Source organism: Colletotrichum spaethianum (assembly GCF_022836535.1).
Source record: "Colletotrichum spaethianum MAFF 239500 DNA, contig19, whole genome shotgun sequence".
In the NCBI taxonomy this organism is placed as follows: Eukaryota; Fungi; Ascomycota; class Sordariomycetes; order Glomerellales; family Glomerellaceae; genus Colletotrichum; species Colletotrichum spaethianum.
Genome location: NW_026054789.1, coordinates 652,180 through 679,832, shown reverse-complemented (window position 1 = coordinate 679,832; position 27,653 = coordinate 652,180). Strand labels below are relative to the sequence as shown.

General features: G+C 48.2%; 10 protein-coding genes across 10 annotated transcripts; 6 read left to right on the top strand and 4 right to left on the bottom strand.

Moving 5' to 3' along the window:
* Positions 1-198: 198 nt before the first annotated feature.
* Positions 199-6,788, top strand: ColSpa_07620 (non-reducing polyketide synthase pks27; the record flags this gene model as incomplete). The annotated part of the gene is made up of 5 exons (XM_049273832.1): positions 199-843; positions 899-4,351; positions 4,407-4,616; positions 4,678-6,065; positions 6,128-6,788. 5 exons carry the CDS (start codon positions 199-201, stop codon positions 6,786-6,788), a joined length of 6,357 nt encoding a protein of 2,118 aa, XP_049129789.1.
* A 2,637-nt stretch (positions 6,789-9,425) lies between these two features.
* On the top strand, positions 9,426-10,493 carry ColSpa_07619 (ketoreductase azaE; the record flags this gene model as incomplete). Its single annotated transcript, XM_049273831.1, has 2 exons — positions 9,426-9,521; positions 9,549-10,493. 2 exons carry the CDS (start codon positions 9,426-9,428, stop codon positions 10,491-10,493), a joined length of 1,041 nt encoding a protein of 346 aa, XP_049129788.1.
* Positions 10,494-11,699: 1,206 nt separating this feature from the next.
* ColSpa_07618 (bifunctional solanapyrone synthase) lies at positions 11,700-13,061 on the bottom strand (the record flags this gene model as incomplete). The annotated part of the gene is made up of 1 exon (XM_049273830.1): positions 11,700-13,061. The coding sequence occupies one exon, from the start codon at positions 13,059-13,061 to the stop codon at positions 11,700-11,702; it is 1,362 nt and encodes a 453-aa protein (XP_049129787.1).
* A 741-nt stretch (positions 13,062-13,802) lies between these two features.
* ColSpa_07617 (bifunctional pinoresinol-lariciresinol reductase) lies at positions 13,803-14,830 on the top strand (the record flags this gene model as incomplete). The annotated part of the gene is made up of 2 exons (XM_049273829.1): positions 13,803-13,850; positions 13,907-14,830. 2 exons carry the CDS (start codon positions 13,803-13,805, stop codon positions 14,828-14,830), a joined length of 972 nt encoding a protein of 323 aa, XP_049129786.1.
* Positions 14,831-15,171: 341 nt separating this feature from the next.
* Positions 15,172-17,049, bottom strand: ColSpa_07616 (laccase abr2; the record flags this gene model as incomplete). The annotated part of the gene is made up of 1 exon (XM_049273828.1): positions 15,172-17,049. The coding sequence occupies one exon, from the start codon at positions 17,047-17,049 to the stop codon at positions 15,172-15,174; it is 1,878 nt and encodes a 625-aa protein (XP_049129785.1).
* Positions 17,050-17,509: 460 nt separating this feature from the next.
* On the top strand, positions 17,510-18,430 carry ColSpa_07615 (fasciclin-like arabinogalactan protein; the record flags this gene model as incomplete). Its single annotated transcript, XM_049273827.1, has 1 exon — positions 17,510-18,430. One exon carries the CDS (start codon positions 17,510-17,512, stop codon positions 18,428-18,430), a length of 921 nt encoding a protein of 306 aa, XP_049129784.1.
* A 1,336-nt stretch (positions 18,431-19,766) lies between these two features.
* On the top strand, positions 19,767-21,445 carry ColSpa_07614 (citrinin biosynthesis cluster MFS transporter mrr1; the record flags this gene model as incomplete). The annotated part of the gene is made up of 4 exons (XM_049273826.1): positions 19,767-20,107; positions 20,169-20,734; positions 20,788-21,226; positions 21,295-21,445. 4 exons carry the CDS (start codon positions 19,767-19,769, stop codon positions 21,443-21,445), a joined length of 1,497 nt encoding a protein of 498 aa, XP_049129783.1.
* A 678-nt stretch (positions 21,446-22,123) lies between these two features.
* Positions 22,124-23,242, bottom strand: ColSpa_07613 (hydroxylase/desaturase asaB; the record flags this gene model as incomplete). Its single annotated transcript, XM_049273825.1, has 2 exons — positions 22,124-22,724; positions 22,791-23,242. 2 exons carry the CDS (start codon positions 23,240-23,242, stop codon positions 22,124-22,126), a joined length of 1,053 nt encoding a protein of 350 aa, XP_049129782.1.
* A 1,982-nt stretch (positions 23,243-25,224) lies between these two features.
* On the top strand, positions 25,225-26,089 carry ColSpa_07612 (short-chain dehydrogenase/reductase tropE; the record flags this gene model as incomplete). Its single annotated transcript, XM_049273824.1, has 2 exons — positions 25,225-25,507; positions 25,566-26,089. The coding sequence occupies 2 exons, from the start codon at positions 25,225-25,227 to the stop codon at positions 26,087-26,089; spliced, it is 807 nt and encodes a 268-aa protein (XP_049129781.1).
* A 532-nt stretch (positions 26,090-26,621) lies between these two features.
* Positions 26,622-27,618, bottom strand: ColSpa_07611 (hydroxylase/desaturase asaB; the record flags this gene model as incomplete). Its single annotated transcript, XM_049273823.1, has 3 exons — positions 26,622-27,052; positions 27,123-27,217; positions 27,317-27,618. The coding sequence occupies 3 exons, from the start codon at positions 27,616-27,618 to the stop codon at positions 26,622-26,624; spliced, it is 828 nt and encodes a 275-aa protein (XP_049129780.1).
* Between the last annotated feature and the right edge of the window lie 35 nt (positions 27,619-27,653).

Here is a 27,653-nt window from a genome sequence, read left to right as displayed (position 1 = left end):
ATTGGCGCTGCATTCTGGGGGCTTGACTTTACTCCAAAGCAGTCCCTACATTCAACTGTACTTGGCGCTTCGTTCACTATTCAAGGAATCTTTTTCGAAGTCTCAGTCTGATTTACCGACCTGACGAAGACTTTTCACTTTCCTTTACGGACCATTGGGAACGCAATCTCTTTCACCATTAACTAAGGGTCTTTCAACATGTCTTGTCCGGATCAAATTTTCACCTACGTCTTTGGCGACCAAACACATGATATCGCAGATACCTTGTGCAGTTTGGTAAAAACGCATCAAGACCCACTGGTAATCGACTTCATCGAGCGTAGCTGCGGAGTGCTGAAGCATGAGGTAGCTCGCTTGTCACCAGAGCAGCAGAAGCAATGCCCACGCTTCGCTACCTTGGCGGACCTGATCTCCCTATATAGATCTGGCAAACTCAACCCCTGCCTCGTCCAGGCCTTGACTTGTATTACACAACTTGGCCTCTTTATCCGTCAACACAGCAGCGGATGCCAAGTTTACCCTGGCTCTGAGAGTAGCTGCCTGGCTGGTATCTGTACCGGTGCGCTCGCAGCTGCAGCAGCGAGCTGTGCTCACAGCGCACCCAGCCTAACGTACCCGGCTCTCCATGCTGTAGCTGTTGCAGTTCGTCTGGGTGCACTTGCATGGGACGTTGCCAATCGAATTACAAACCGAGAAGGCACTACTGCTGGAAGCAACACCTTTGAATCCTGGTCTCGGGCTGTGACAGGACCCAGCCCCAAAGCCCTCGCTGATGCCTTGCGCCAGTATGCTGCGGACACTGGCCTGCCTGTCACTGCTACTCCTTATATCTCGGCTGTGATTGTAAGTCACACCCAACCTTGAACATAGGTTGATACTTAGTTAACGGCGAATCTAGGGTCCTAACCAAGCAACGGTTTCTGGTCCGCCTGCCGTTCTCTCCGATTTCTTTTCTTCAGGCATCGGCAAGTCTTTCGCGTCTACGTCATGTGCACTGCGCATCACAGCACCTTACCACTCCAAGCTTTTCTATAGTGAGCTCGACATCGCGCAAGTTCTCTCTGGCATCCCCGAGGATGACGCTCCTCGAGCTCGCATTCCTATTATATCTACTAGTACTGAGGGCCAGGTACTTCCTAATACTGCAACCCTCCGTGACGCACTCGAACAGGCAGCTCGCGACTGCCTTGAGCGGGAAATGGCCCTGGAACAATTACCAATCCGCATTGCTGAATACGCAAAGCTCGTAACGAAGTCCGAATCTGACAACATTACCGAAGTTGTCATTCAACCGTTCGCTTTCCACAGCACAGAACGCCTGGTAGCTCCTGTTCGCCGCCTGCTATCGTCGGATTCTTACTGTGTGAAAGAGAAGTCCCACTTGATGCCGGAAGATTTCTATTCACTAGCTGCCAATGGGGCCTTGGGCTCCGACGGGGGTTCCTCAAAGTCGCCTATTGCTATTCTTGCCGCTTCTGGCAGGTTCCCCGGAAACGCTGACACTATGGACGAATTCTGGGACATCCTCTACAACGGTGTTGACACTCATGAGATGGTTCCTTCTTCTCGATGGAATGCCGCAGCTCATGTCGGCGATACCTCAGTAAAGAATGTTTCAGGCACTGGCTTTGGCTGCTGGCTTCACCAAGCCCCTCACTTCGATGCCGCCTTCTTCAATATGTCCCCTCGTGAGGCCGCTCAAGTGGACCCTGCTCAGCGCTTGGCTCTCTTGACTGCTGCTGAGGCACTTGAGAAGGCTGGTATTGTACCTGATCGTACGCCGTCTACACAGAAGCACCGTGTAGGTGTTTGGTTTGGTGCTACTAGCAACGACTGGATGGAAACAAACAGCGCGCAGAACATTGACACCTACTTTATTCCTGGCGGCAACCGTGCTTTTATTCCTGGCCGCATCAACTACCACTTCAAATTTAGCGGCCCGAGCTACACTATTGATACTGCCTGTAGTTCTAGCTTGGCTGCTCTACATTTGGCATGTAATGCACTTTGGCGAGGTGAAGTCGACACTGCCATCGTGGGAGGTACCAACGTTCTGACTAACCCGGATATGACGGCCGGACTGGACAGGGGCCACTTTCTGTCTCGCACTGGCAACTGTAAAACTTTTGACGATAATGCCGATGGATACTGTCGTGGCGAGGCTGTTGTCACAATTATTCTGAAAAGGCTGGTCGACGCGCAGAAGGACAAGGACCCTATTGAGGCGTGCATCCTTGGCGTTGCTACGAACCACAACGCCGAAGCTGAATCAATAACACGACCACACGCTGCTGCCCAGAAGGAACTTTTTGAGCATATTCTGGCAGAGACCAAGGTCAGATCAAACGAAATCAGCTACGTTGAGATGCATGGCACTGGCACTCAAGCTGGCGATGCAGGAGAAACCACTTCAGTTGTCACTTCGCTCTCTCCATTGACTGCCCGTGGCGTATCCGTTCGTCCAGCATCAGATCCTCTCTATCTTGGTGCTGTAAAATCAAACGTCGGTCATGGTGAAGCTGCAGCTGGTGTCACGAGTCTCGCTAAGGTGCTCATGATGATGAAGCACTCCACGATTCCTCCACATATTGGCATCAAGACTAAGATCAACCATAGACTGCCTGAGTTACAGGAGCGTAACACTCGAATTGCCACAGTGCCTACTCCCTGGCTTAGGCCACATAACAACAGCCGTCGAGTTTTGTTGAACAACTTCTCTGCCGCTGGGGGCAACACCGCTATCGTCCTGGAAGATGCCCCTCCTGTCGATCATAACTTTACAGGCCCTGACCCGAGACGTCAGCACATCGTAACGATTTCGGCTAAGACTGCAGACTCTCTAGTTGCTAACCTTAACAACCTTATTAAATGGCTTGATGAAGGAGCGCCGCAAGAAGACCCCAATCTTCTCGCAAAGCTCTCGTACACAACTACCGCTCGTCGAATGCACCACCGTTACCGGGTTGCCGTCATGGCAACCAGTGTGCCACAACTTAAATCCTTTTTACAAAAGCAACTGGATTCGCGGAGCGGGGGTGAGAAGATTCTCCCAGTGCCCGCCAAGGCACCCGGCTTCATCTTCACTTTCACTGGACAAGGCTCGCCTCATGCTGGAATGGGAGCAGACCTGTATTCACGCTTCGCTTCATTCAGGTCTAACTTACAGCGTTACGACCACTTGTGCATCCAGATGGGGTTTCCGTCTATCTTGCCTTTATTTGAGCGACGGGACTATTTCAACTGCGCTTCATTAACTTGTCTTCAGTTGGCACACGTTTCCTTCCAGATGGCTCTGTGCAAACTGTGGGAATCGTTTGGTATCAAGCCGAAGGCAGTCGTTGGCCATAGTCTCGGCGAATATGCGGCGCTTTACGCTGCTGGAGCTTTGTCTCAGGCTGACGCCATCTATTTAGTCGGCAAGCGATCCCAACTAATGGAACAGTATCTGGCTCGAGGCACTCATGCAATGCTTGTTGTCATGGCGGAAGAGGCAACCGTTCTTGCTGCCATCCCTGGAATTATTGGGCGCGACCTTGAGGTTTCTTGCCGAAACAGAAAGCACAACATTGTTTTAGGTGGAAAAATTGCCACCGTGAAGGAATTCCGAACTGTTCTCGAGTCGAAGGGTATACGATGTCACATTCTTGACACAGCCCACGCCTTCCACACTTCTCAGGTCGATCCAATCCTTGCTCCATTCCGCAAAATTGCGAAGAGTATTCAGGTTCAGAAGCCGGTGATTCCTGTCATCTCGCCCACCAAAAGTAAAGTCCTCCGAGATTCTACCGAGTTTGGAGATGGCTACTTTATCGAGCATTGCCGCAACCCAGTCAACATCATGCAGGCTGTGTCTGTCGCTAACGCAGAGGGTGTTTTGGATGATCGCACCATTGCTGTTGAAATAGGACCTGCTCCAGTTGTCGCACCGATGGTCAAAGAGGTTATCGGCACAACAATGCAGACGTTTGCATCTGCACACAAGACCATCGACTCGTGGCAGTTGTTGACGGAGGCCTTCTCTGGTATGTACTTGTCAGGTGCAAGTATCGAATGGAATAGATACCACGAAGACTTTCCAGAGTGCCAGCAGGTTCTCCAGCTGCCCTCATACGGATGGACGTTGAAGGAATACTGGATGCAATACACCAATGACTGGAGTCTCCGCAAAGGCGATGCTGTTCCCGCTATGAGCCCGGCACATCTAGCCTTTTCATCTATCTACAATATTGTGGAGAATACCCTTCGGCCCAGTTCCGATGGCGAGGTAGTCGTGGATATCGACCTCAATGCCGACGATGTGCACTCCATGGCTCAAGGCCACAAGGTTTATGGCGTACCTCTTTGCACTCCGGTTAGTTTAGCCATAAATCAATTTGGAATACTTACTGACTTACTCGCCTTCACAGTCTGTATACGCAGATGTCGCTCAGATGATCGGCAATTATGTGAAGCAGATTACTGGGATGGACGTTGACAGTGTTGCAACAGAGGTCGCAGATATGCACATACAGAGCGCTCTTATAGCCAACGATATGGGTAACAAGCAGACCCTTCGCACCGAGGCTAAATTCGACGTCGTCAAAAGGGTGCTCTCCTGCACTTTCTCCACTCTTAATGTAAGCCCACTTTATACAAGTTAAACATCTAAACGTTTCATCATTAACCATCGATTAACAGGACAAGGGAGAGGTTGTGGAGCAGCATGCCAACTGCCAAATTCGCTTTGTTGACGTCGAAGCAACCCGAATGCAGTTCGAGAAAGCTGCAGCGGAAGCTCAGCTTCGCATCAAGGCCATTCAGGCACAAGTCGGAGATGATGACAGCACCTTCCGATTCAGCAAGTCTATGATTTATAAGATGGTTGGCCAGCTTGCCGACTTCGACCACAAGTATCGTGGCCTGTCTGCCGTTACCCTCAGCAACAAAACTTTTGAGGCCACAGGCACTGTTTCTTTCCACGGCATTAATGACTCCGGCAAATGGTACTGCAACCCTGCTTTCCTGGATTCCATCTCTCAGCTGGCAGGCTTTGTCATGAATGCCAACGAGGGTGTAGATCTGGAGAAAGAACTGTTTGTCAACCACGGATGGGAGTCCATGAAGCTGTTTACGCCCAAGCTTGATGCCCACATGACTTACTACTCCTATGTCAAGATGAACGAGGGCAAGGACAAGTTATGGACTGGAGATGTCATCATCTTTGACCAAAACAAGAAGCTCGTGGGCGTTCTTGGTGGTGTTGCGCTTCAGGGCGTGCCGAAGCGACTCATGAGCTACATCATTAACTCTGCCATGAAGAAGGTTTCCAGAAGCAGCGCTACAGACAAGACACTTCATGGACCGCAACTAGGTCATACCTCCGACATGGATTTAACTTCCAGAGACACTGTTGCAGGCGAGGAGCAAGCCGTTGAAAATGTCCAGCAGCACACCACCGACTCATGGCCTATTGCGCTTAAGATTTTAGCTGATGAGATTGGTCTCGCCGAGGCCGAGCTTGCCAACGATGTTAGTTTGGCTGACGTTGGGGTTGACTCTCTTCTATCGTTAGTCATCTGTGGCAGACTTCGCGACGAGCTGGACATTGAACTGCCAGAACGTGCACTCTTTGAGGAGTGTCTGACTGTTGGTGACATCAGGATGCGCGTCTCTGGTACGGTCGCTTCCTCTTCGGGATCATCGGCTTCACATGAGAGTGATATTCTGAGCGTCGAGTCTGACACCGCGTCTTCCATCGGTTCCCAGGACTTGGAGAGCTCGATGTCTCCTTTCTCTGCTGCGATGACACCAAATAATGGTCTCGATACTCCAAGCAGTTGTCCCACCCCAGTTTCCTACTTTGAGATCAATATGGGCGATCTGAAGGAGAAGGATCAAGTCTCAACTCCAACTGTTGTTTCCACGATCCCTCCTGCCTGGTCCATGTATTTGCAAGGATCTCGCGCTCGATCAAAAAAGACACTATTTCTTTTCCCTGATGGGTGCGGAGTGGCTACGTCTTACCTGAGCCTTCCGTCTATCTCACCTACTACGGCTCTTGTTGGTTTTAACTCGCCGTTCGCAAAGTAAGTAACATTTCAAGCATGATACACTTTCAAACCAAGCCAATACTGACTTCGTCACCCAGGAATCCTTCCCGCATGTACGATCATACCCTCCAGGACGTGTTACAGTCATACATCGCTGGTCTGCGCAACCGTCAGGCCCACGGCCCCTATCACCTAGGCGGCTGGTCGGCTGGAGGTATCCTTGCCTTTGCTGTCGCTCAAGAACTCATTGCCGCTGGCGAAGAAATTGCATCTTTGACACTTATCGATTCCCCCCCGCCCAACAACGGCTTAGACAGTTTGCCCGACAGGTTTTACAACCACTGCAACAAGGTTGGGATCTTCCGTAACGAGATGAGACGTGGAGTAGAGCAATGCGAGCCGCCCCAATGGCTGATGCCGCACTTTCGAGCCTCGACTGAGCTTCTTCGTGACTACCACGCGCCTGCTATGGCACCCGAAGCAGCCCGTAAGCTGCGCGTTAACATCATCTGGGCTGGTGAATGCGCGTTTGACGGCGTGCACTATCCACACATTCCTCCTGCAATGATGGAGGGAGAAGATTGTCAAGGTATGAAGTTCTTGACTGAGCGCAGGAAGGACTTTGGGCCTGGTGAATGGGCCCTTTTATTCCCTGGGGCATCTATCACCACCAGGGTTATAGAGGGCGAGCATCACTTTAGCATGATGCGTGGTAGTGGTGCAGAGAGATTGGTCAAATTCGTTCGTAGTGGCCTCTGAATTATTCGGTTCTGTTACAAGATCTGTTGACGTTATTATTGTGGAGTTAATGCTTTGTGATGCTGGGCTTGGGTTTGCAGGTTTCTAGGATGGTTGAGCATAATGTGATGACACAACCGTGTCATCCTGCATCCTGCAGCTTACGTCAACCGTTGAATTATCTTGCATTTGACATTCCTTTCCGAATTAAAAAAAAAACCTTTGATTTAAAACTACAGCGACCTGATATGCAAAGTCGTATCTCTGTTCTAGAACCTGAGGACTCTTTGCAGGTTTGATATGAGATACAGCTGAGCAGTGTGAGGATCCAGGCTAAATCAAACCTAGGTCGTGCGGGCTGAGCTACACACGCAGTAATATTTTCTCTGCCGTTGAAAATCATATTTTGCGACCCAAGGTGGGCCTATGATCAACTTTTATTCACGTATTGAAATAACATTATGGAGGCTGAACTCCGGTGGTGGATGCAGTAGTGTGTTAATAATGCAAAAAGAGAACCTTTAGTTTGCAACTTGTGCTTGGACAGCGCCAACGTAAGTAGGTATACGGACAACAGTAACCCAATCACTGCTGTTAAAACTTTTAGGGCTTAATTTTTAATTCAATCATGACTATATACAAATATGCAAATGATTCCATGTCCCGAGCCAAGCAAGGTCGACCTTTTGTGCCAACCTCACGAACTTTCTGTACATCGTATGACCTGGTTCTCTATGTATCCAGGCCTACATAGCCTACACTAACTCCTACTTTTCTTTATGACTTATATCTTTCTTTACATCGGATCTATAGTTTAACAAGATCATAAAAGAACATCTGCTCGATAAATCTCCTATGGAATAGTACAGATAATCTTCCCTGAGGTCGAGTTGGCTTCCAACAGGCCATGCGCCTTTTGAATCTCCTCCCATGACAGTACTGTATCAATTACCACTTTGAGATCACCTGTTTCAAAGTGTGGGATGTATTCTTCCAGCCTATCCCGTAGTTTCCCCTGATACTCAATCTCCCTGCTTCGTAAGGTGCTTCCCTCGATTCGGATCCTTTTATAGAGCAATTGTTCAATATCTGCGCCGTCAATTTTGCTCCCTCCCAACAAGCCCAGTTGCACAATATGAGCGTCCCGGGCCGCAACGTCAAGGTTCTTTTGGAAGTAGCCGCCGCCAATGAAGTCAATAATAATATCCACCCCCCTACCGTTGGTTGCCTCCTTGATGCGCGCCACCCAGTCTTCTGTTTTGTAATCAAAAGCCCCTGTTGCTCCTATCTCACGGACAACAAAATCGCATTTTATGCTCGATCCAGCCGTAGCGTAAACCGCGGCCGCACCAGCGTCCTTGGCAAGCTGGATGCCGGCAATAGAGACCCCTGACACGCCAGCGTGCCAAAGAACCGTCTTGCCAGCAGTAAACTCTCCAACGAGAAAAAGCGCCTGCGTAGCGGTAATCCAGGTCTAAATAGTTAACCAGCTTGTGATTCAAAGCTTAGGGGTCGTGAAGCAGGCTTACTTCTGGAATTCCAGCAGCTTGCTCCCAGGTCAAACTCGCAGGCTTGTGCAGCAGCATTTGGTGATTTACGGCAATAAATTCAGCATAGGCACCTCCGTAGGCTAAACCAAAGACCTCATCGTCTTTCTCGAAAGTGCCATGACTGCCAGGACCGAAAGCCTGAATGATGCCGCTGAACTCAACCCCGAGAGTTTTCGGAGCTTGTGGTGGCAAAGGGTAGTCTCCAAGGCGTTGGATTGTGTCCATTCGATTGATGCCGAACGCCTTGATCTTAACAAGCACCTCTCCGTCGCCCGGGATGGGTTTTGGCATGTCTGACCGGATGAATAGGTTCTCCTTAGGTCCCCTGCCCTCTTTGATATCTGGAATCGGTTCAGCATCCTGAAAAGAGGGCGAAAATGTAGGTTCTCACCAACTGCTTTCATGGTTTTGCTCATCGTGCTTGTGGTGATAATCGGAACTTCAATGAATAGTGCTAGGTGCAGAACGTATCACGTCTTGGCAGAAGCAGTGTTTGTTAAATCCAAAACGTCAAGAACCTAGGGAGGCTGTCTGTCTTATTATATAAACCTATTAATTTTCGTTGAGATAATACCTCGGTGTTCTCCAGTCGCTGAGCAAGACTTGGTAGTTGTACTAAATGCTGCTGTGAGTAATCCTTTCCGAGGTATTTTCTTCTCTCGCATTCGCCGGGCCCGTTTATTCGCCTCGTTTTAGATAAAATGTGGCTCTAGCACATTTGTAAAGTCGGAAAATGTGTGACAAACTAGCATTAAATAGTAAGCGTGGATTACTCACCACTGATTACCACTGTGAATCAGCCGGCATTTTTTAACCGGTGTTAGTAGTCAGCAGCCAGTCTATCGCGTACTGATCCTTCAGTATCTGACATTGTTGCGCAAAATTTTGAGACACGAAGGCTTTCCTTTCCACCTTTGCTTACACACTTCTAGATGTGGAGAAATCTTGCAGTCAAGAAGTTCGATCTGTAAGCGTAGAGTACATATATTCGCTTGTTCTCTGTGCTTTTTCTAAAGTGTACTAGAGTTTCACATTCATCGAGTCAATCTAACCTGAAGACTTCAGCTTTTGTAAACTCATTAGCTTTACACAGCTCAATATCGTTAAGATGCCTTATCGCGTTCTTCTGACAGGCGCGAACGGATTCGTTGCCCAGCATATTCTTTCTCAGCTTTTAAAGGCAGGTCACTCCGTCAGGGCCGTTGTACGTACGCAGTCCAAAGCCAATCAGCTTTCGAAGACCTTCAGCACCTATACCTCTAGCCAACTCGAAAACTACATCGTCCCAGATATCACTACCCCTTTCGCTTTTGACGCCGCTCTCACTTCGAACTACCCATTCGATGCAGTCATACATACTGCGTCGCCCTTCAACTATCGTGCTGTGTCCTCGAACCTCGAATTTCTCGACCCTGCGGTGAAGGGAACAACCGAGATTCTGTCTAGTATTACACGCGTTGCTCCCTTCGTTAAGCGGGTAGTCCTGACCAGTTCCATGGCCGCCGTTATTAATTGGGGCGCACCCAAGGAGACGGACCCTCCTAAGGTCTACACTGACGCTGATTGGAACCCTATTACCTGGGATGATGCTCTCTCTACTGACTCACCGAATCTTGCTTACAGCGCAAGTAAATCATTCGCTGAGAGAGCAGCCTGGAACTTCATCTCCGACAACAAACCTGGATTTGATCTCGTTACTATCAACCCGCCCATGGTGTATGGGCCATATGTTGACCCATCCGTCTACAAGACGCCGCAGGATCTCAACCAAAGCAACTTCAATTTGTGGCGCAATTTTCTCGAGTCGAGCTTGACATCCGAGTCTCCACTGCCTCCCAATGGATTGCATCTGTATGTTGACGTACGAGACATGGCGCGCGCCCATGTACTGGCATTGCTGAAGCCTAAGGCTGGCGGCAGGAGATTTGTCATTGGAGGCGGGGCAGTTTCGAGCCAGAAAATCGCAAACCTTTTCAGAGACACACTCCCTCAGTTGGTGAATCGAATTCCCAGGGGAGAGCCAGACAATTTGCAGTTGCCGAAGGGAATTTTCACTCTGGACGCGTCACCGGCACGGGAAATCTTAGGACTAGAATTTAGCAGCCTTGAAGACACTTTCAAACAGGTTGCGACACAACTTGTTCACATTAGAGAGGTCGCGAAGAAGAGCACTTGATGTCGGCAGGCAAAGATGATCATATGAGCAGAGATACAATGTTGGATCATAATTGAGATAGTTTAGTCAATAGCGGAATGTCTTACATACCATGGTCACCCCCTGTGATAACGTAAATTCATGATTAGCAAGACGGGCGGCCTTTTTTCCATCTATAAGTCACCGTTTTCTTTTTGGGAGGATGGACTATGATTTCTAAACTCCCAGAGTAATTAGGAGACGGTTAATGGAGGGGACAAGGGGGAATTAGACCAAAAGAATCGAGGCGCATTTCGACTAAATTAAATCATCTGCTAATTAGGCCAAGGAAGGATCACTAAACTGTCTTTCAATAAGACAAATTCTTATCTGGTAGAGCAACTGGTACCCCGTACCATAGGCGTGTCCTGAAGCTGGAATTTGGGTCCGCCGATGAAGGCATATGAGTTAGGGCTTTTCCAGTTCAAGCTATATCCTGGATTCAACGTTGGTTTTGTTTCCAGCCGTCCAAATATCAAAAGCTGAACCATGCAACTACATCAAGGCTAACAGCTACAATGAAACACTTAATTAACCTTAAACTATGATGAATTCTAAAATTAAAGCTCTGTCATTGGCAATCGTGCTTAGCGTTAAATCTTGATCTTCGTTGTGGAAGTGTGCTTTTCTAACTAGTAAGACTCAGCTGTCTGTGGCAGTCCATTCAAAGGATGTTTTGAGCCCATAATATTGGGAACTACGTGATTATTGATAACAAGGACATTTTATCATGGCTTACTCGCACCTGAAATACCATGGAGCTGTGTATCTTACAAGGCTTGGGTAAACACCAATTGACAGTATCTGCGGAATACAAGCGTTGGGATCAACTTCGGAATTAGGTCCAATTTTCTGTATTTTCGAGGATTTCATGTACCGCTTGAAATGTACAAAGCAGTGAGAATGTCTCGGAGCATGATTCCATTAGAAATCGTCATGGCTGTGCAATACTTGACTGCTCAAATCTAGTTGCTGAGTGAGACATCATGAACGCTGAGCACAGACTCATCCTACTATCACATATGCTAAAGTGCGACTTCGTTGACTATAGGAATCTGTTCAGTTCTAGAAAACTCAGCTAGTTGCTGCATCGCTCAAATTTTTTCTGTTCACAATCCTTCCATACAGGTTATTCAATTACAACCCGGATCTACAATCACAATTGATGGCCGAAAGAGTACGCAATGGTCATTTAAGGTCGGCCCTGACACCTACGACATAAGGAGACTTGGGCAACTTGAAGCCGCCAGGAACCTGCCTCTGGAATACCTGTCGAGGATCATACTTCTTGCTCGTTGCTAGCAGTTCTTTCAGTGTACCCTTGCTGCGACGTTCGATGGGATTCTGCCAACTCTCGGCATACGTCGCCTGGAGATAGCTCCTGTACAAACCCATCTTCTTGGCCTTGGCTTCTGCGTCAGCAACCAGCGACTGCACCACCTTTTCAATGATATTGTCACTGTCTCTCTCAGACTCGTCAACGGCGACACTCATGTGAATGTAGATGAGGTTTCCCTGCGTCTGAATTGGTCCGAGAGAGTCCACGGCACCATTGCGCTCAGACATGACACTTGGGACAGGCTGGTAGGCCATGGACACCATGAAGCCGTCAAGTTCGATTAAGGATGTGAAAGCCTTGTCTGCCATTTGGAAGAATTCCTCCATCATAGCCGCAGAAGGGGCAAAGCTGACAGTGGCAAAGAGCCAGCGCTTAGGGTACGTGGCGAGAGCGGCATACTCGCGAGAAATTGAAGTAACATTGTCAATACGAATAGTATTGGTAGGGCCGCCAGGAAAGAGCGCAGTCTGCTCGATGGCGAGGAGAGGTTTGAACACCTCAGGTTCAGCAACGGGGGGGTCGCTTTTGGTGTACTGCAAGCTGTTGCCAATGAACCAGCTTTTTGTCGCGTTATTGAGAATCAGATTGTTAATGTAATGAACGTATGGATCATAAGGATGCATTGATGCGAGGTCCTCATGTGCTTTGAAATGCTCCTTTCGGGTTGAGATGTCGTGAAAAGTCTGACCACCCCAGAACCTGCCCTGGCTGAAGGTCTTCATAGTAATGGATGTGACAACGCCAAAGTTATTGGAACCGCCCCTAAGGGCCTTCCAGAGATCGGAGTGCTGGTTGGCGTTTGCATAAACAATGTCTCCATTTGCGAGTACCACCTCAAACTGTTCGACCATATCACAAATAAACCCATAGCGAGCGGAGAAGAAGGAGGTTCCGCAGCTGAGAACTGCGCCACCCACACCAACACCGGCAACTCGGGCACCAAGAGTGCTCAAATTATAGGGGTCAAGCTGCTCTGTGATCTGGTCCCAAGTTTGGCTGGGGCTGACTGTAATGGTCTTGTGGTCCGTCGAGATACCTGCAGCAGGTAGGTTTTTGAGGTCGATAACGATGCCGTTTTCCATGTTTGCAGCACCCTTGAATGGAGTGTGGCCACCTCCCCGGATGGCGAACTGGCATTTGTCTTCCCAAACATCGGCACCGCTTGTAAGCGTCCGAATAGCTACTGAGACATCCTGTGCTGACCTAGGCATGACAACGCATGCTGGCTGCAGGTCGGCTTCCTTCAGACTGAAATAGGACCCCACGGACGTTTTGTATGTGGAAGCACCTGGATAAGCGACTGTGTTACGACCCAATGATTCGGTGAGTGCCTGACACTAAAGAGGTATCAGCCAGCCGTCTCAGGAGGTTCTCAGATCTGATCACTTACACAGGACGTTGAGGAATCAATGGCCACCTGGATGTTACTCTCAAGGTCCACGTGCGGATTGCCCAAATGAGACTTCCAAGATTGACCGCTAAAAAATCCCAGACTTGGAAGCCCAAGCAAAATTTGTTGGAGGACTACACCAATCATTTTCGATTGCTCCGGAATAGTATCTTGTGCCTTGCTTACTATGAACGAAGAATGCTTATGACAATAAGATTGGAATCACCAAACTCATGTCGAGGAGACATGAGGTTATGATTGTGATCATTGACCGGGCACAGGATAGACTACTGGGTTTGCGGTCTCGGCGATTATCAAACTTTGTCGCGTTTCCGGTCAATCTTGTTCTGATCTCCTGGCACTCCGGGAAATAGACAGACGGCGACTGATCCCTGTCCCCGCGTTACATATTTCCCGGGACTGGTCCGAGCTGCCTCAACGTAGGCATCTTACATATACACTATACACTACCAAATAGCAAATAAAACTCCAAATGAATCGTTTCATTGACAAACACTCAACATATAACAAATTCTGACAACACACTTATCGATTTGCAACAATGCCTGGCCGTACATCGAACGACATCCGCAAAGTTGCACTAGCAGGAGTACGAACTAGCTCATCTTCCTCACCTATTCGCGTCATCACTGATAAATGTCATAGAAAGGATACGTTGGCGAGAAAGTTTACAATGAATTGGTCCACGCCGGGTATGATGTTACTGTTCTATCACGATCTAACCCGGGGAACGAGGAGAAAGTCAAAATTGTCAACTACGATTCAACAGAGAGCCTCACAGAGGCCCTACGTGGACAAGACGCCGTCGTCTCCACTCTCAACCCGGCAGGATGGCCGCACCAGTACAGGTTGATCGATGCTGCGGTCAGCGTCGGTTCCATCCAACACTTTATCCCCAGTGACTTCACTGCTCTGTCTACCAATCCTGCAGTTGCTCAACTTCCTTTTTACAAGGACGCTATGGCTATCCAGGACTACCTCAAAAAGAGAGCGGATGAGAGTGGCATGAAGTGGACCATCGTAGCTACTGGTCCTCTCCTTGGCTGTGTCTTAAATGGAGACTACATGTACAATTACCAAACCCAAACTGCTCTCCACGTCGGCAATGCCGAGCACAGGGTCAGCATGACTCGGAGACCTACTCTTGCCAAAGCCATCGCAGGTATCTTTGCAAGATCCAAGGAGATGGAAAGCGGACCTATTTTCATTCAAGACTATACACCTACACAGAATGAGATGCTTGAGATTGCAGAGAGACTATGTGGCAAGAAGTGGTCTGTCCAGCATGCTGATGCTGACAAGAAGTTGCAGGAGGGGCTTGCCATGATCAAGAAAGCAAAGATTGAGAGGACTTCTCCTCCGATCTTTGCCACTTTTCTTGTAATACATAGCACCATCTTCGGGGGGAAGTATAATACAGCATGGGATAGAGAGGGAAATATGTTCTTGGGTCTGCCCTTTATGTCTGCAGAAGAGTTTGAAGGCTTGATTGCACAAAGGGTTAGAAACGAGCCTATTGACGGTGGATTGCCTTGGAACTCAGCACCGAAGCCAAGGAATGTACCTTAGACATCCCTTAGGGTTTTGTCAAAGTATTCTGCTATCAAATTGATATTATGAAACAGAAATCATAACACCGTTATCTAGTCACATCTGTGACTTCCATCTGCTGACATTCGGGTTTTTAATGAATTCTCGTATCTTCTACGAAACACATTAGAATTGCGGAGGTAAGAGGCATATTATCTTGCTGATCAAGATAATAAAACACAGTCCGATTTCCTGTTAAGAACGCGGTCAAATGATGGCGATCAGTAATCTTACACAGCTACCTACTTGAAGATCCAGGGTTGCAAACTGGACACAGATAAAAGGATTGAAAGCATCGTATGGCTTCAACCTTCGAGAATTTACAATGGTGCATTGAAGCCATTCCACTCAACGTAGTCAGTAGGCACTTTCGGAAACTGACTGATCCCATCCAACATAACAACACCCATCCCACCAGCGTGATGAGTCTGGACATGGCAATGCAGGAGCCAAGTGCCTGGATTATCCGCCTTGTATCGAACCACAGTCCAAACAGCAGGTGCATCGCCAGCGATATCTGGAGTCGTAAAAGTGTCCAGATAAGATGGGTCCTTGAAGTTGAAAGAACCGGGCGGCAAATGTTTCTGGGCTTCTTCTACCGTATGCCAAGGAAATTTACCAGTACCAGACCCGAGGAAGTAGACCTTGTTTCCGTGCTTGTGCACAGGGTGACTTTGAGCGAATGGACCCTCAGTTTCCAAGATTAGGTCGATCCATTCACCGACATGAGTTCGCAACACTAACTCGCTGTGTGGGATCTCATCCGGTTGTAGGAAAAGAAATGGAGGATCCTGCTGCTCCCTTGTCATGTTGTATACCTCGTGGCCTGAGAGACTCCACTCATAAGCTCCGTGGGGACGGCCGGGTTTCCTCAGATGCAGCTTAAAAGTCCGGTTTGAGCGACGAGATGGTGTCCGAGCTGGAAACGGGCGGCCTTCCTCAGGCTTGAATGAGCGAAGATTTTTGATAAGAGGTTGTCCGGCGTAGTTCATCTTTGGTTTCGAGCAGTTGGACATTTCGTTAGCGCCATCGTATGCCATATTCGCAAATCCGCCCAAAATCTGATTGAGAAGATCATTGGCCATGCGAACCGTGTACAGAGCTCGTTCTTGGTTGAGCTTCACCATCACTGATACCCGGTTCCCATTACCAACATAGACGCGGTCTGTGACGGTTGGTCTGATGTACTGTCCATCAACGGCATAAACATGCAGGTCGTGGTTGTCGATAGAAACTTGCAGTGGATACAAGCCACCGACATTTATAAACGTGAGGGCTGCCCACCCGTTCCGGCTGTCGACTGTGAAGGTAAAGTTTCCCCGAGGGTTCCAGCCACCCACGCATTTTCTGATCGCATCAGTGGGAAGCTCGCCTATATTTACGTCAAAGTCTCCCTGGAGAGCCTGGATAGGAGGCACGCAGCCCTTTGCAGTCATGTGATCTTCTCCAAGGTCTTGCAACATTTTAAGAATGACGGGATTCGTCATGCTGTCCAACGATTCCGGATCCAAGCAATATTGAGATCCCATACCGTTGACTATGATAGCATCGGTGCAAGCGAGATCAAAGTTCGCAATTTTTTCAATGTGATAGAAGTCATCAAACTTGTATTGACTCCAGTCGGAGAGAAGCAAGGGCTGCATCTGTGACTCAGCAGCGCGCATGGCCATTTCCTCTTTCGGATCACTGTCAATGAGGTGAAAAGGTCGATCCACGTTCTGAGCTGCGTCGACGATGATTGCGCCATAGAGGCCGTCCATGAGTTGCCCCTTGGAATGGGCGTGGTAAAAGAACGTTCCGGGCTGCTCTGCTTTCCATCTATATAAGTAGGAAGCGCCGGGCCGAATTTGACCCTGTGTAAGTCCGGGAACACCGTCGCTCCATGGAGTCTTTCGTTGGTCAACTCCATGGAAGTGAACTGTTGTATCTTCCCGTAAGTAATTGCGGACCAGAAACTCGACTTCATCGCCTTGATTGAGGCGTAGTGTAGGACCTGTGAAGCTGCCGTTGATGAGAATTGCGTCTCGCGGACCAGCACCGAGTGCGTCAACCTGACCAGCAGTGAGATGAATCTCAAACCGGACATGATTTCGGATGGTGGACTCGAGTTCGGTGTTTCCCAGCTTCAACAGCGGTGCTGGATCCCAGTTGGGTGACAGACCGTGCAAAGTCCATGATAGAAGCTTGAAGAAGTACATGGTGCTACACGGCGGTGAATTCTTAATTGAATAGCAATAGAACAAAGGAGACCAAACGTAGAAACAAAAGTGGGTGTTTTGGGTGACTTGGCTTACAAGTCCAAGCTGTTTAGGTGATATCGAAGACAGAAAAGATCAAAGCAGATACGGGTTGGTTTTACTTGACCAACGTGATTACAATTTACTGTAGCTCTCGGTGCGTGCTAAGAGAACCTTGGACAATAACCTGTCGAATGGCTTCCGCTAAGGGCACTGGCTGCCCCAACTACCCTGAAGGATCGGACTTGAACAAGTGATATCGGGGAACAAAACCCGGGCTGTGGCAACTTGACACGTTACTGAACCCTGCACAGCTTAGGCCCTAGGACTACTTCTAAAACTACCTGTATCACATCACCTCAATTCTTTTCCATAGACAAGCATACATCGTCCAAGCACTCTCTAGTCTTATCCTTTTACAATGCGCCTGCCATTCATCATCACTGGTATCATGCTGCTGGGTCATGCTTCAGCTGCGTCCTTGAGTCAAGTTCTGGGCAACCATGGATCGCTCTCCATGCTTCACAATCTCCTGAAGGAACTCGACCTCCTGGACCGGTTCGAGGCAGTAGAGGGGTCCACGTTTCTGGCCATGACAAATGACGCGCTCATTTACCTCGCCAATTGGGGGCTTAACATGAGCACCATTGACCCATCGCTTTCCAAATCTATTCTCAAGTACCACTTCCTCGAAGGCGTTTACCCTTCAACTGATCCGTCATTGAAGACGGATACCCAGATTGTCCACTCGGTGCTGCGGCCACCGATTCTTACAAATGTCACTGCAGGCCCTGTGGTTAAACTTCGAATGGGTAAAGATGGCATATTCTGCGCTGAATCCGGCATTCAGAAAGTCTTGCACGTCAACGACTCGGATATTAACCATGACAATGGTGTGCTGCATACAATCGACAGCAATCTTGTTCTTCCACACAACCTATCCGAAACGACCAAACTTGGCAATCTGCAGGAGTTTTGGAACATCATTGAGAAGTCTGGTACAAAAGAACTTCTGGAACCTTTGCAAGACGTTACCATCTTTCTACCGAATAACAACGCGGTGAAGCAACGGCTTCCTTTGTTGGACGCGCTCACGGCTGAGCAATTGTCAATTTTAGTGGCGAACCACGCCATTATGAACCACGTTCTGTATCATACCACTATCACAGATGAAGAGATGGAGCTTGAGACACTGGGAGGCATGAAAGTCGTAGTAAAACACGACTCCAAAGGCGATATATTCGTCAATGCAGCAAAGGTCGTGACTAAAGACGTGCTCATATTCGGCGGTGTTGCACACATTGTGGATGATGTACTGGTTCCTTCTACAGGTAGGTTATGATTTCTGACATACACAAGATGGACTCCAATTTAACAGTATCAGTAGAGTTAAGTTGTCGCTCATCAATGGGCAAAGTTTGGGGCCATCGATCCTCAAAGTGTAGTCACTCTGCCTTTTTCAAAGCATTGAAACAAGGTGGCATCAGTACTGCATTTTTGATTATTCTGGTAATCTTAGCCATTTTCAAGGCGTTCACTCGCACATCGAATGAAGAACGCTCTGAAACTTGGTCATCAACACTCCAGGAGGAATGCTTTGGAAGATGTCAACCGAAAAGGAACAGCACATCAATGGTTGAGATCAAGAAAGACAGCTCGAAGTTCTAACGTTTATTGGACTCATATGTGATTTTCATACAATTTGTTTTTGGATTCACTCGGATGTTTGCTGGACAGAAATTGCGCTTTTGGATCTAAATGTAGTCAACCAAAGAATATTGACTTATAGAAACAACTTAGTTGCCGCGCTACATCGTGCTCCCACGCCCTCCTCTGGAGACTAGAATGTGAACTTCTAGAATGATATCTGTCTCTCGTAATATTCTCTTTGCACTTCAAGTTGGATGTTCACCCCAGGGGAAAGGATACTGAGGTGGCAAAAGTAAAGGCACATACCGATTACCCATAAAGCTTAAAGCTGGCGGGAGACGGGGACGAAGCATGCTGGAAACCGTAGCCCGTCAGCCAGTTTCATCCTGTCCCAAAGAAGAATGATCGGGTGTTATAGGCCAATTCGGGGATCGGTTGCCGGGCTTACTACACCTCGCAATCCCCCTACCATGCAAACAATCAGAGTCTAGCGCTCGTTAAGATTGGTAACTCCGAGAACAAGTCGGCGAGGGAATATCCTTGCTTAATTCGATTGACGAGTTTTGGAAACCATTTCTAGAAGCCAAGTGGGCATCGAGGGATATTGAGAAGGGCTCGCCGGGTCGTCGAGTAAGGCTGGCCAGGTGGGGCATGGCGAAAGCTGCGAAGATGCCAAGAGTGTTCTTGGAATTAGTACTGCTGCTCTTTTGATTTTTCGGTTTCTGAATCACGCACTCCGAAAGTTTGATCTCACATCGTCCGCCGCCTCGATAGTTTTTCGCATCGATATGTATTCTGACTCGTTAGGTCGGTAAAGACGTTGCCCTTTTATAGGCGAAGACCTACCACTCGAGCTTCTGGTCCAAAAATGTTCGGGTAATACGGAGACTTGTATTATACCGATGATATCTATACCCTTTGTGCTCGATACTTAAATACTGAACATCGCCTAGTCTTTTAAGTTTCTTTTCGGTTTTTGCACTCTTTAGAAAAGTTCGCTTTTTAAATGATACTCATTCGAGACATCAATGACGTCAACAACAACACCTAGCGCAGTGGATGCTGCTACTTCCGAGAGAGCATCGTCACTCGACGAACAAGTCATTTCCAAAATTCAGGGCGGAGATTTCATCGTCGATTGGCTCGGTCCAGATGACAAAGGGTATCCTCAGAATTTGCCCACGCCACGAAAATGGCTCATCACTCTGGTTTTGGCTCTTTTTGTACTGTCGACGACATTCTCGTCATCAGTTTTCAGTGCTGCAGCGTCTGTTACAGCCAATGAGTTCAACACTACTGTCCAGACTATGGTTTTTGGAGGAACTTCATTGTTCATGTTTGGCTTCGCTCTCGGCCCTATCATCTTTGGGTATGTTGTTTGCAACTTCATATCAAAGGCGAGGATTTGATTAGCTAACAAGCCCCGAAAGACCCCTCTCTGAGCGCTATGGAAGGAAGCGTCCTTTGATGACTGGGTACGTTACCTTCGCTCTTCTCCAACTTCCAGCAGCCAACGCCCAGAGTCTCTTCACTCTCTTCCTCTTCCGTTTTCTTCAAGGAACATTCGGAGCAGCCCCTTCTGCCATTCTCAGCGGAACATTGGCGGACATTTGGACCCCGAAGCAGAGAGGCTTCGCCATGCCATGCACTGGAACTTTTCTCATGATTGGTCCCGTAATTGGTCCAATGGTTGGATCAGTCATCGTTAAGAGTCCATTGGGATGGCGTTGGATCTTCAACATAACGGCTATTGTTGCTCTTGCCGTTGCTGGGATTACATATCCAGCTTTGTCCGAAACATATTCTCCGACTCTGCTAGAGAGACGCGCAAAACGGATGCGTCATATGACTCGCAACTGGGCATTGCGAGCCAAATCGGAAGAGCTAGACACTAGTCTCCATGATGTTGTCGAGAAGTGTCTATCTCTTCCTGCGAAAATGCTTGTTCTGGAACCGATCCTGCTCTTGATGTCCACTTATATATCAGTGGTATTCGGTATGTACACACAACCTCGAGAGGGTCGACTTTGTGTTCTTAACCGATTCCAGGGCTGATGTACATATTCTTTCTCGCCTATCCGATATCTTTCGCACGAGAACGTCACTGGGATGAGACCTCTGCCGGTCTTCCTCTCCTGTCCATCCTTTTCGGAACACTCCTTGGCGGTGCTCTCATCATCGCGACAGTCAACACCAGACTGTCCCCGGATCCCAAGGCTGGCCGTCCTCAGGAGAACAGACTGCTGCTGATGATGATTGGAACAGTCTGCCTCCCTGTTGGAATGTTCTGGTTTGCCGCAACAAGCTCACCATCAACAAATCCATGGCCCCAGATCATAGCTGGAATACCTATGGGAATGGGCATCATCTTGATCAATATGCAAGGAATGAACTACATTGTCGACTGCTATGGCATCAACTCGAATTCTGCTATTGCAGCAAACACATTCATGCGGTCGCTCTTCGCTTCTGGATTCCCTGTCTTTGCGTAAGCCCCCTCTCTGCACTCTTCGACAAGCGTTGGGTCTCATTACAGCCTTTTTGACTCAATCGTAGGACTTCAATGTATACCACGATCGGTGTTGCTCGTGCCACTTCAATTTTGGGGCTTTTTGGTATTATTCTGGCACCTATTCCGTTTCTTTTTTATCACTATGGTGACCAGATTCGGGCTCGAAGCAGATGGTCACCTACGTACGGTAAGTAAGCTTGAAAGAAAGAATTTCCACTGGATATCGGAACAGATCGAAGTGCTGTCATGTTGGCAACGGTCCTCGTGATATTGAAGGTTTACAGACGTGTTGTACGTAGCCGTAGATTATTCAATAGCTTTCTTCTCAGCGTACTCATTGGCAGAGCCAGTAAGCTAACCGGGTGCAAATCAGCCATGCTAAGATCCAACAGTAGCCTTGAATCATACAGGAAGTTATAGTTTTTACTTGCAGAATTCTCAGTTTGTTTAGGTATTTTTACCTCGCATCCCAATTATCTTACAGCCTATCTCCAGCGCGATCAGCAAGGATCTTTCGTAGAGGGCGCTTATGTTCATTGATTGTTTTCAACCTAAACAACTTATAGTCGGTATAGAACAGCTCCTAGTTGGAAGGTCGTGTTTCTATGCGCGTTTTTGGAAGTAGGTTCCTGTTTACTGTCCCACACAGAGTCAATCGAGCAAAATACAAGTACGAGACTTCTCTCACGTGCGACCCTTCTTCTGAGCAATTGTGTTTCGGGTTACTTTTGTGGGGAAATCACGATTTTAGTAGGGAATTGAGCGATCTGATTATCTTTCTTTAGCTGAAAAATACACTTGCATTGAGCTACCATGACGAACTCAGTTCTACTCCGATCTAGTCATATGAACCCAGGTTCTCCCCGATGGCGCCTACTCATAGCTTTGATCCTCCCAAAAAAGGAAAAATCTCGTCTCAATACTTCTTCTTGCGGGACCAATATCATCTGGAGTCGGGAACGCGCTGTGAGGCGTTCGTCTAGCCCGGCCATCCTTCTTCGAATCAAAGATCTTAATCAGGATAACATCATCTCGAGTCATGCCGCCCCTGAACCACCATTTATGTTGGTCGGGATTCTCAGGAGCCGCGACCTGCCACATGTGGTTCTCCGTTGGCTTATGAGGCCATCTGAAGGGCACGCAATGCATGGTATCGTGAAGTTCGTCGTCGCGTACTGTTCGAGCATCACACATGGCAAGAGGCTCACGATGGACTTCGTCCATTGGCCTCCAAAGGTTGACGATGGCCCAACGGTGTTTACCGTCATGCTTAGCGCCCTCGCCAGGAGGGAGATCATCGTACAGGCGGCGTTGGGCTCCGAGGTCAGACTGATCAATATGAACAAAGCGGGCGGACAGAAGCCCGCCGTCCGTCATAGCCATGTCAGGCTTTTTCTCATCTTCCTCGGGGTTGCTTTCCCATTGGCGTTGACGGATGATATGAGAGATTACGCGAACATCGCTGGCTCCAGTGCTGGTACAAAGTCAACAAATCGATACTTTTCAATTGAGATGGATCTGGTATTCTGACGAGACTCACAGTTTTCTCATGAATTCCTCACACTCGGCATTGTAAACCTTGTTGAGTTGCTCGTCGATTGGGCTCCAGGGGAAATCCTTGTATGAAGTCGGGAAATGCTCAAATTGGAAGCCAGTCTTGTCGAGGCTGAATTCCGACTCCTTGCCTCTGGCGTTCTGAATTCTCACTTGACGCGGATCGTACTTACGGCGCATCTGGGCAAAAGTACCACCCCAAATCATTTCATCGCCGCCCTTAGTGGGACAAAGACGATAGTTGAGAGTAACGTCGTAGTAAGGCTTGTCGTGGTTGTAGACACCGGCGAGCTTGGCACGCTCCTCTTGATCCTTGGCAGCGAGCTCAGTTGGGGTGTACTCGACTTTGTCACCAGATACTTGCAGCTTTCTCTTCACGTCTGTGTCGAGGAAAGCGAGCTCGTCAGTGGTGGCGTAGTTTAACTCAAGAGTAGGCATGATTTCGGTGGTATAATCAGATAACTGGAGTTGATCAGCGAACAAACCCATTGGTTGAAAATCTGCGCAACATGGCCTTTAATACATTTAGACTCAGCACATTGGTACGGATAATCACAATAGCTCGTTTACATCGGCAGACTTACGGCGTTCTAATGGCCGGTATCGCAGGGGCCGCTACATTCTGTTAGGTCTGTCTTGGTTTGCGGCGATTCAATCCCCGGTCGGCATATTGCAGAAGCCGTGTCAAAGAACAATTGTTACCAGCAGAAGCACAGTTTTCCGGCAAAGATCATTGCTCTCACCCATGCTGAAACAGTACCAGTTCTAGCCTCGGGGTCGAAGCAATTGAATTCTAGAACAGACGACCAAAACGGGCTAATGATTAGGAGCATGACGTCGGATTTCCTTTAGATTCACATTGTTATAGTATAGATGATTTGAACTGAGTGGTAATTCTGATGCTTCTTGACGAGCAGAGGTAGAAAGGTTGCATCTTGAACTCATGATGCTAAGAAATGATCATAATTATTCAGATTTTGCAAACGGACCACAATGGACCTGGCATTGCAGGTCACACTCAGAAAGTCATTGCGTCTATATTTTTCATAATCATTGAACTCGACTTCGTGCCTCCGTCCATCTGCAATATAACGGTGCCAGATTTTGCTCCGCAAGCCATAGCAGTGCAATTTCAATCGGTGAACCATTCTTGACATCACTGGCAAGAGAAAAACCGCGTAAAAAAATGAGACGGCTACCGTTTTCTCTTATTTCTCCTTTACCTGACTTCTATCCATATCAAAGTATTAAAAGTTGTAATGCTCAGCCCACCCGACAACACAACTGCGGAAGACAAATTAGTCATGTTTCCCAAGTCGCAAAGACAGAATTGTTGTCAACACCTACCGGCTACGGCTCATGTCAGCAAAGTTGAAATGGTCTGGGATAAATTTGCCTAGAAACTCGGGATCCCCACGCATCTTCTCGATGCATTCAAGGTTTGGGACTATGATCGAGATGATTGTGTCATAGTCCAGCAACATCTCAGTAGGTGCACCAGGAAATAGCTTTTTGAAGTCTGCCTTTGATGAGGCGTCGTTGTGGGTCTTTCCCGGCACTGGTTAGTTCGGTCTCGTTGTCAACTATACGGAAGCCAACGATGACGTACGACAGTATAAGATACAGCGCCATACTTCTGAAGCAGTGGCGTGATGATAGGGGTGTTAACACTCTCTATGTGATTGTGATGACTCCGCTCGTCCATTTCTAGTTTCTTGTAGATGTAGATGCTGTATGAAAAAAACCGCCTTGGCTTGTCGAGGTTACTCATTTTGCGCAGTGTCCAGTGCAGCCTAGTATAATTAGATATGGAGCATGTTGCGAAAGACCCAGGACTCTTATTCCGGGACTTACGCAAGGGGGAGACTTGGTTTTGACAGATATGCCGGAATATCAAAACGGAGCTGGTTTTCTGGAACTGAATAATGCTCCGGCTGTCAGAGTTGTCGCAATTGCTCCCCATGGCGGTTCCCTGCAACAAGGGGTGGTTCGGGGATAGAACAGCTGGGAAGTTTATCATTTCCCGGCCCGTTCGCCGCGAGCCGAAGTTTTGCCCGAAGCAAGAGTTAAATAAGACTTACTGAGTCAAGAAACGATCTAGGGTCTGAAATGTGCGAGGCAAAGTGCCCGATGGCGCGCAAATCTCACAGTGTTTGAGTTCACGATCGGGTTAACAGCGATGGATCGCCGCTTGGTGCCAATCGTGGATTTGAATCTTGATCCATTAGTTTTGGAGTCTTAGTATATCAATCGTATCGCTCTGCGTCGTCTTCTAGTTGGCGCTCAACGTTGGTTGGTTCTCTGAACTCTCAATAGCGCACATATTTAGATTCCGCCACAACCAAATCTTCTTTCCTTTCACTTCCTTGTACTTCCCCAGTACTCAAAACCTTCTAGACCAATTCTCAACTATCCGAAAGATGGCCGACCGCAAGATTGTCCTCATCACTGGCGCTAACAAGGGGCTCGGTTATCAAGCTGTCAAAACCCTTCTGGGATCAAAGCAGAAGTACCACGTCTTTCTTGGCAGTCGCGACTTTGACAAGGGTAGATCTGCCGCGGAGACGGCGATTGCGGAAGTCAAGTCACATAGCACCGTTGAACCACTTCAGCTTGACATTGAGAGTGATGCTTCCATCAAGGACGCATTCGAAACGGTCAAGAGCAGAGTCGGCAAAATCGATGCGCTGATCAATAATGCCGGTGTGTTGTTTTCTGGTTGGGTTCGGAGGGCTCAAATGTTCACTAATACTTTCCGCAGGCGTTATGCTTGATCAACAAATTGAACGCGGCAACATGACTGTCCGCGAGGCGTACAACAAGTCGTGGGATATCAATGTCACCGGTGCTCACATCCTTACAGACACCTTTCTCCCACTTCTCCTGAAGTCGTCCGACCCGCGTCTCATCTTCAACACCAGCGGAGTGTCCTCGCTGACGAACGCGGCGGATTCATCCCACTTCACCTATAAGGTTCCCCCTGCTGGAGCGCCAAAGCCTGTTGGCACCATCTCCTATAGAGCGGCCAAAGCTGGACTGAACATGGTCATGCTCGAGTGGGTGCGAATGCTGAAGAATGATGGTGTTAAGGTTTGGTGTGTGGCTCCAGGCTTTTTTGCTACCGATATAGGAGAGGGTGACCCTGATTCGATGAAGAAGATGGGCGCGGGGGATCCCGCTGGCGGAGGCAAGGCTTTGGTTGACGTCCTGGAAGGAAAGAGAGATGCTGATGTTGGCAAGGTGGTCAATATGGCAATTTACGGTACTCCTGTTCAACCTTGGTAGAAACAAAGATACTCATGCCTACCAAGAGGAATTTGCATCTTGAGTTTCATGGAACTGTACAGACGAGGATTTATCGCACCGCCTCGTCAAAATCTGGACATAGTGTAGGTAATTGGCCTTTGAGAATGGGCGATTATGTCTAGGCTTGTTTGTAGCAGCGCAATCTGGCTGCATTACAATCTGTTTAATCAACATCCTATGCAGGCGCCCTTAGGCATTGAGCAAAAATTCACACGGTTGTATTTCTCTACGTCGTCAGTTCTTGTATACTCGGTCTCTAACTAGTCAACAGCGACCCAACATAGGGGCATTGTCATTTGTGTCCATAAAGCAAGGCCCCACACCCATGAACAGGGCCAACTTTTGTAGATTGAGTGGCAATGCCAAACATGTTATTGATAATGTTGATCCTGGTGCGCAGTGGAAGGTCGCACTCATTCTTCATCATGTCAATGTCAAATAAACCAAATTCGTCTCAATTTGGCTTGTGCAACCAAGGCTCTGATGTTACTAGAACCCCTCTGATATTCTACTAAAGATCCTGGTTTTCCCAGAAAACAAGACACCTAATTTCAATGCTCTCCCTGGGCGGTCCCTCATCCTTGGGTGTTTGAATTGCGGTATGCGGCACTCTTCTAGCCCTTCCGTCTAGTTTCGTATCGAAAATCTTGATCAACAGCGCTTCGTCAGGGTTCATGTTGCTGGCGTAATACCACTTATGCTGTGGGCTCGCAACCATATGCCATTGCTCATTGTCTTTATTCATCGTGTTGGGCGGTTTACCAATCACTATGCGCGTGGTCACCGGACGAAGATCAGACTCTTCGACGCTGCGAGCGTCGCAAACAGCCAGTGGCTCACGTCGGACAGATTTGAGAGGTTGCCAGACGTTAACAATACCCCACCGCGTCTTGGTCTTGCCTCTAAGCATTTCTGCTTCGGGGAGTCTATTAAGGACGATTTCTGCGCCAAGGTAGGATTGATCTGTCTGTGTGAGACCTGATGTGGTAATTCAAGGCTCAATGGTACTTACCAACATGAATAAACATTGCTGGTGGCTGCATGCTTAGCACCTCTGAGTCTGGGAGGTGGTCGGGGATGTTGAGGATGTTTTCATGGGGATCACGTCTGATGACATGAGGAGCAAAAGGATGTACGTATGTAGCACCCGTACTGCGAGCACTGTTAGCCTCGTGTCGTTGAAATAGTGAAGATTGTAAAGCTTACTGCCTCATCAGCAGCTCTTGCACGTCCCTCTGCAACTGTGGTGGTAGACCAAATCTATAATCTCCATCCCATTGTTTTTCTTGTATTGTACTCTCTACCACCTTGAAACCTTGCTTATCGAGACCGAATTCTTCATCGCAGGTACGCATGTCCGTCACAGGGACTAGTTGCCGATCGTACTTGGTCCGCTGGAACCCTATCGTAGCGATCATCTGAATTGGGTACGGCTCGCCCTTCGGCGGCGGCAGATGATAGTTAACGTAGGCTTCAATGGACTCAGGCTTTTCAGTCGAGTGAGGCATATTGTTTGGGTGTCTAAATAGGAGAGTAGAGGCTC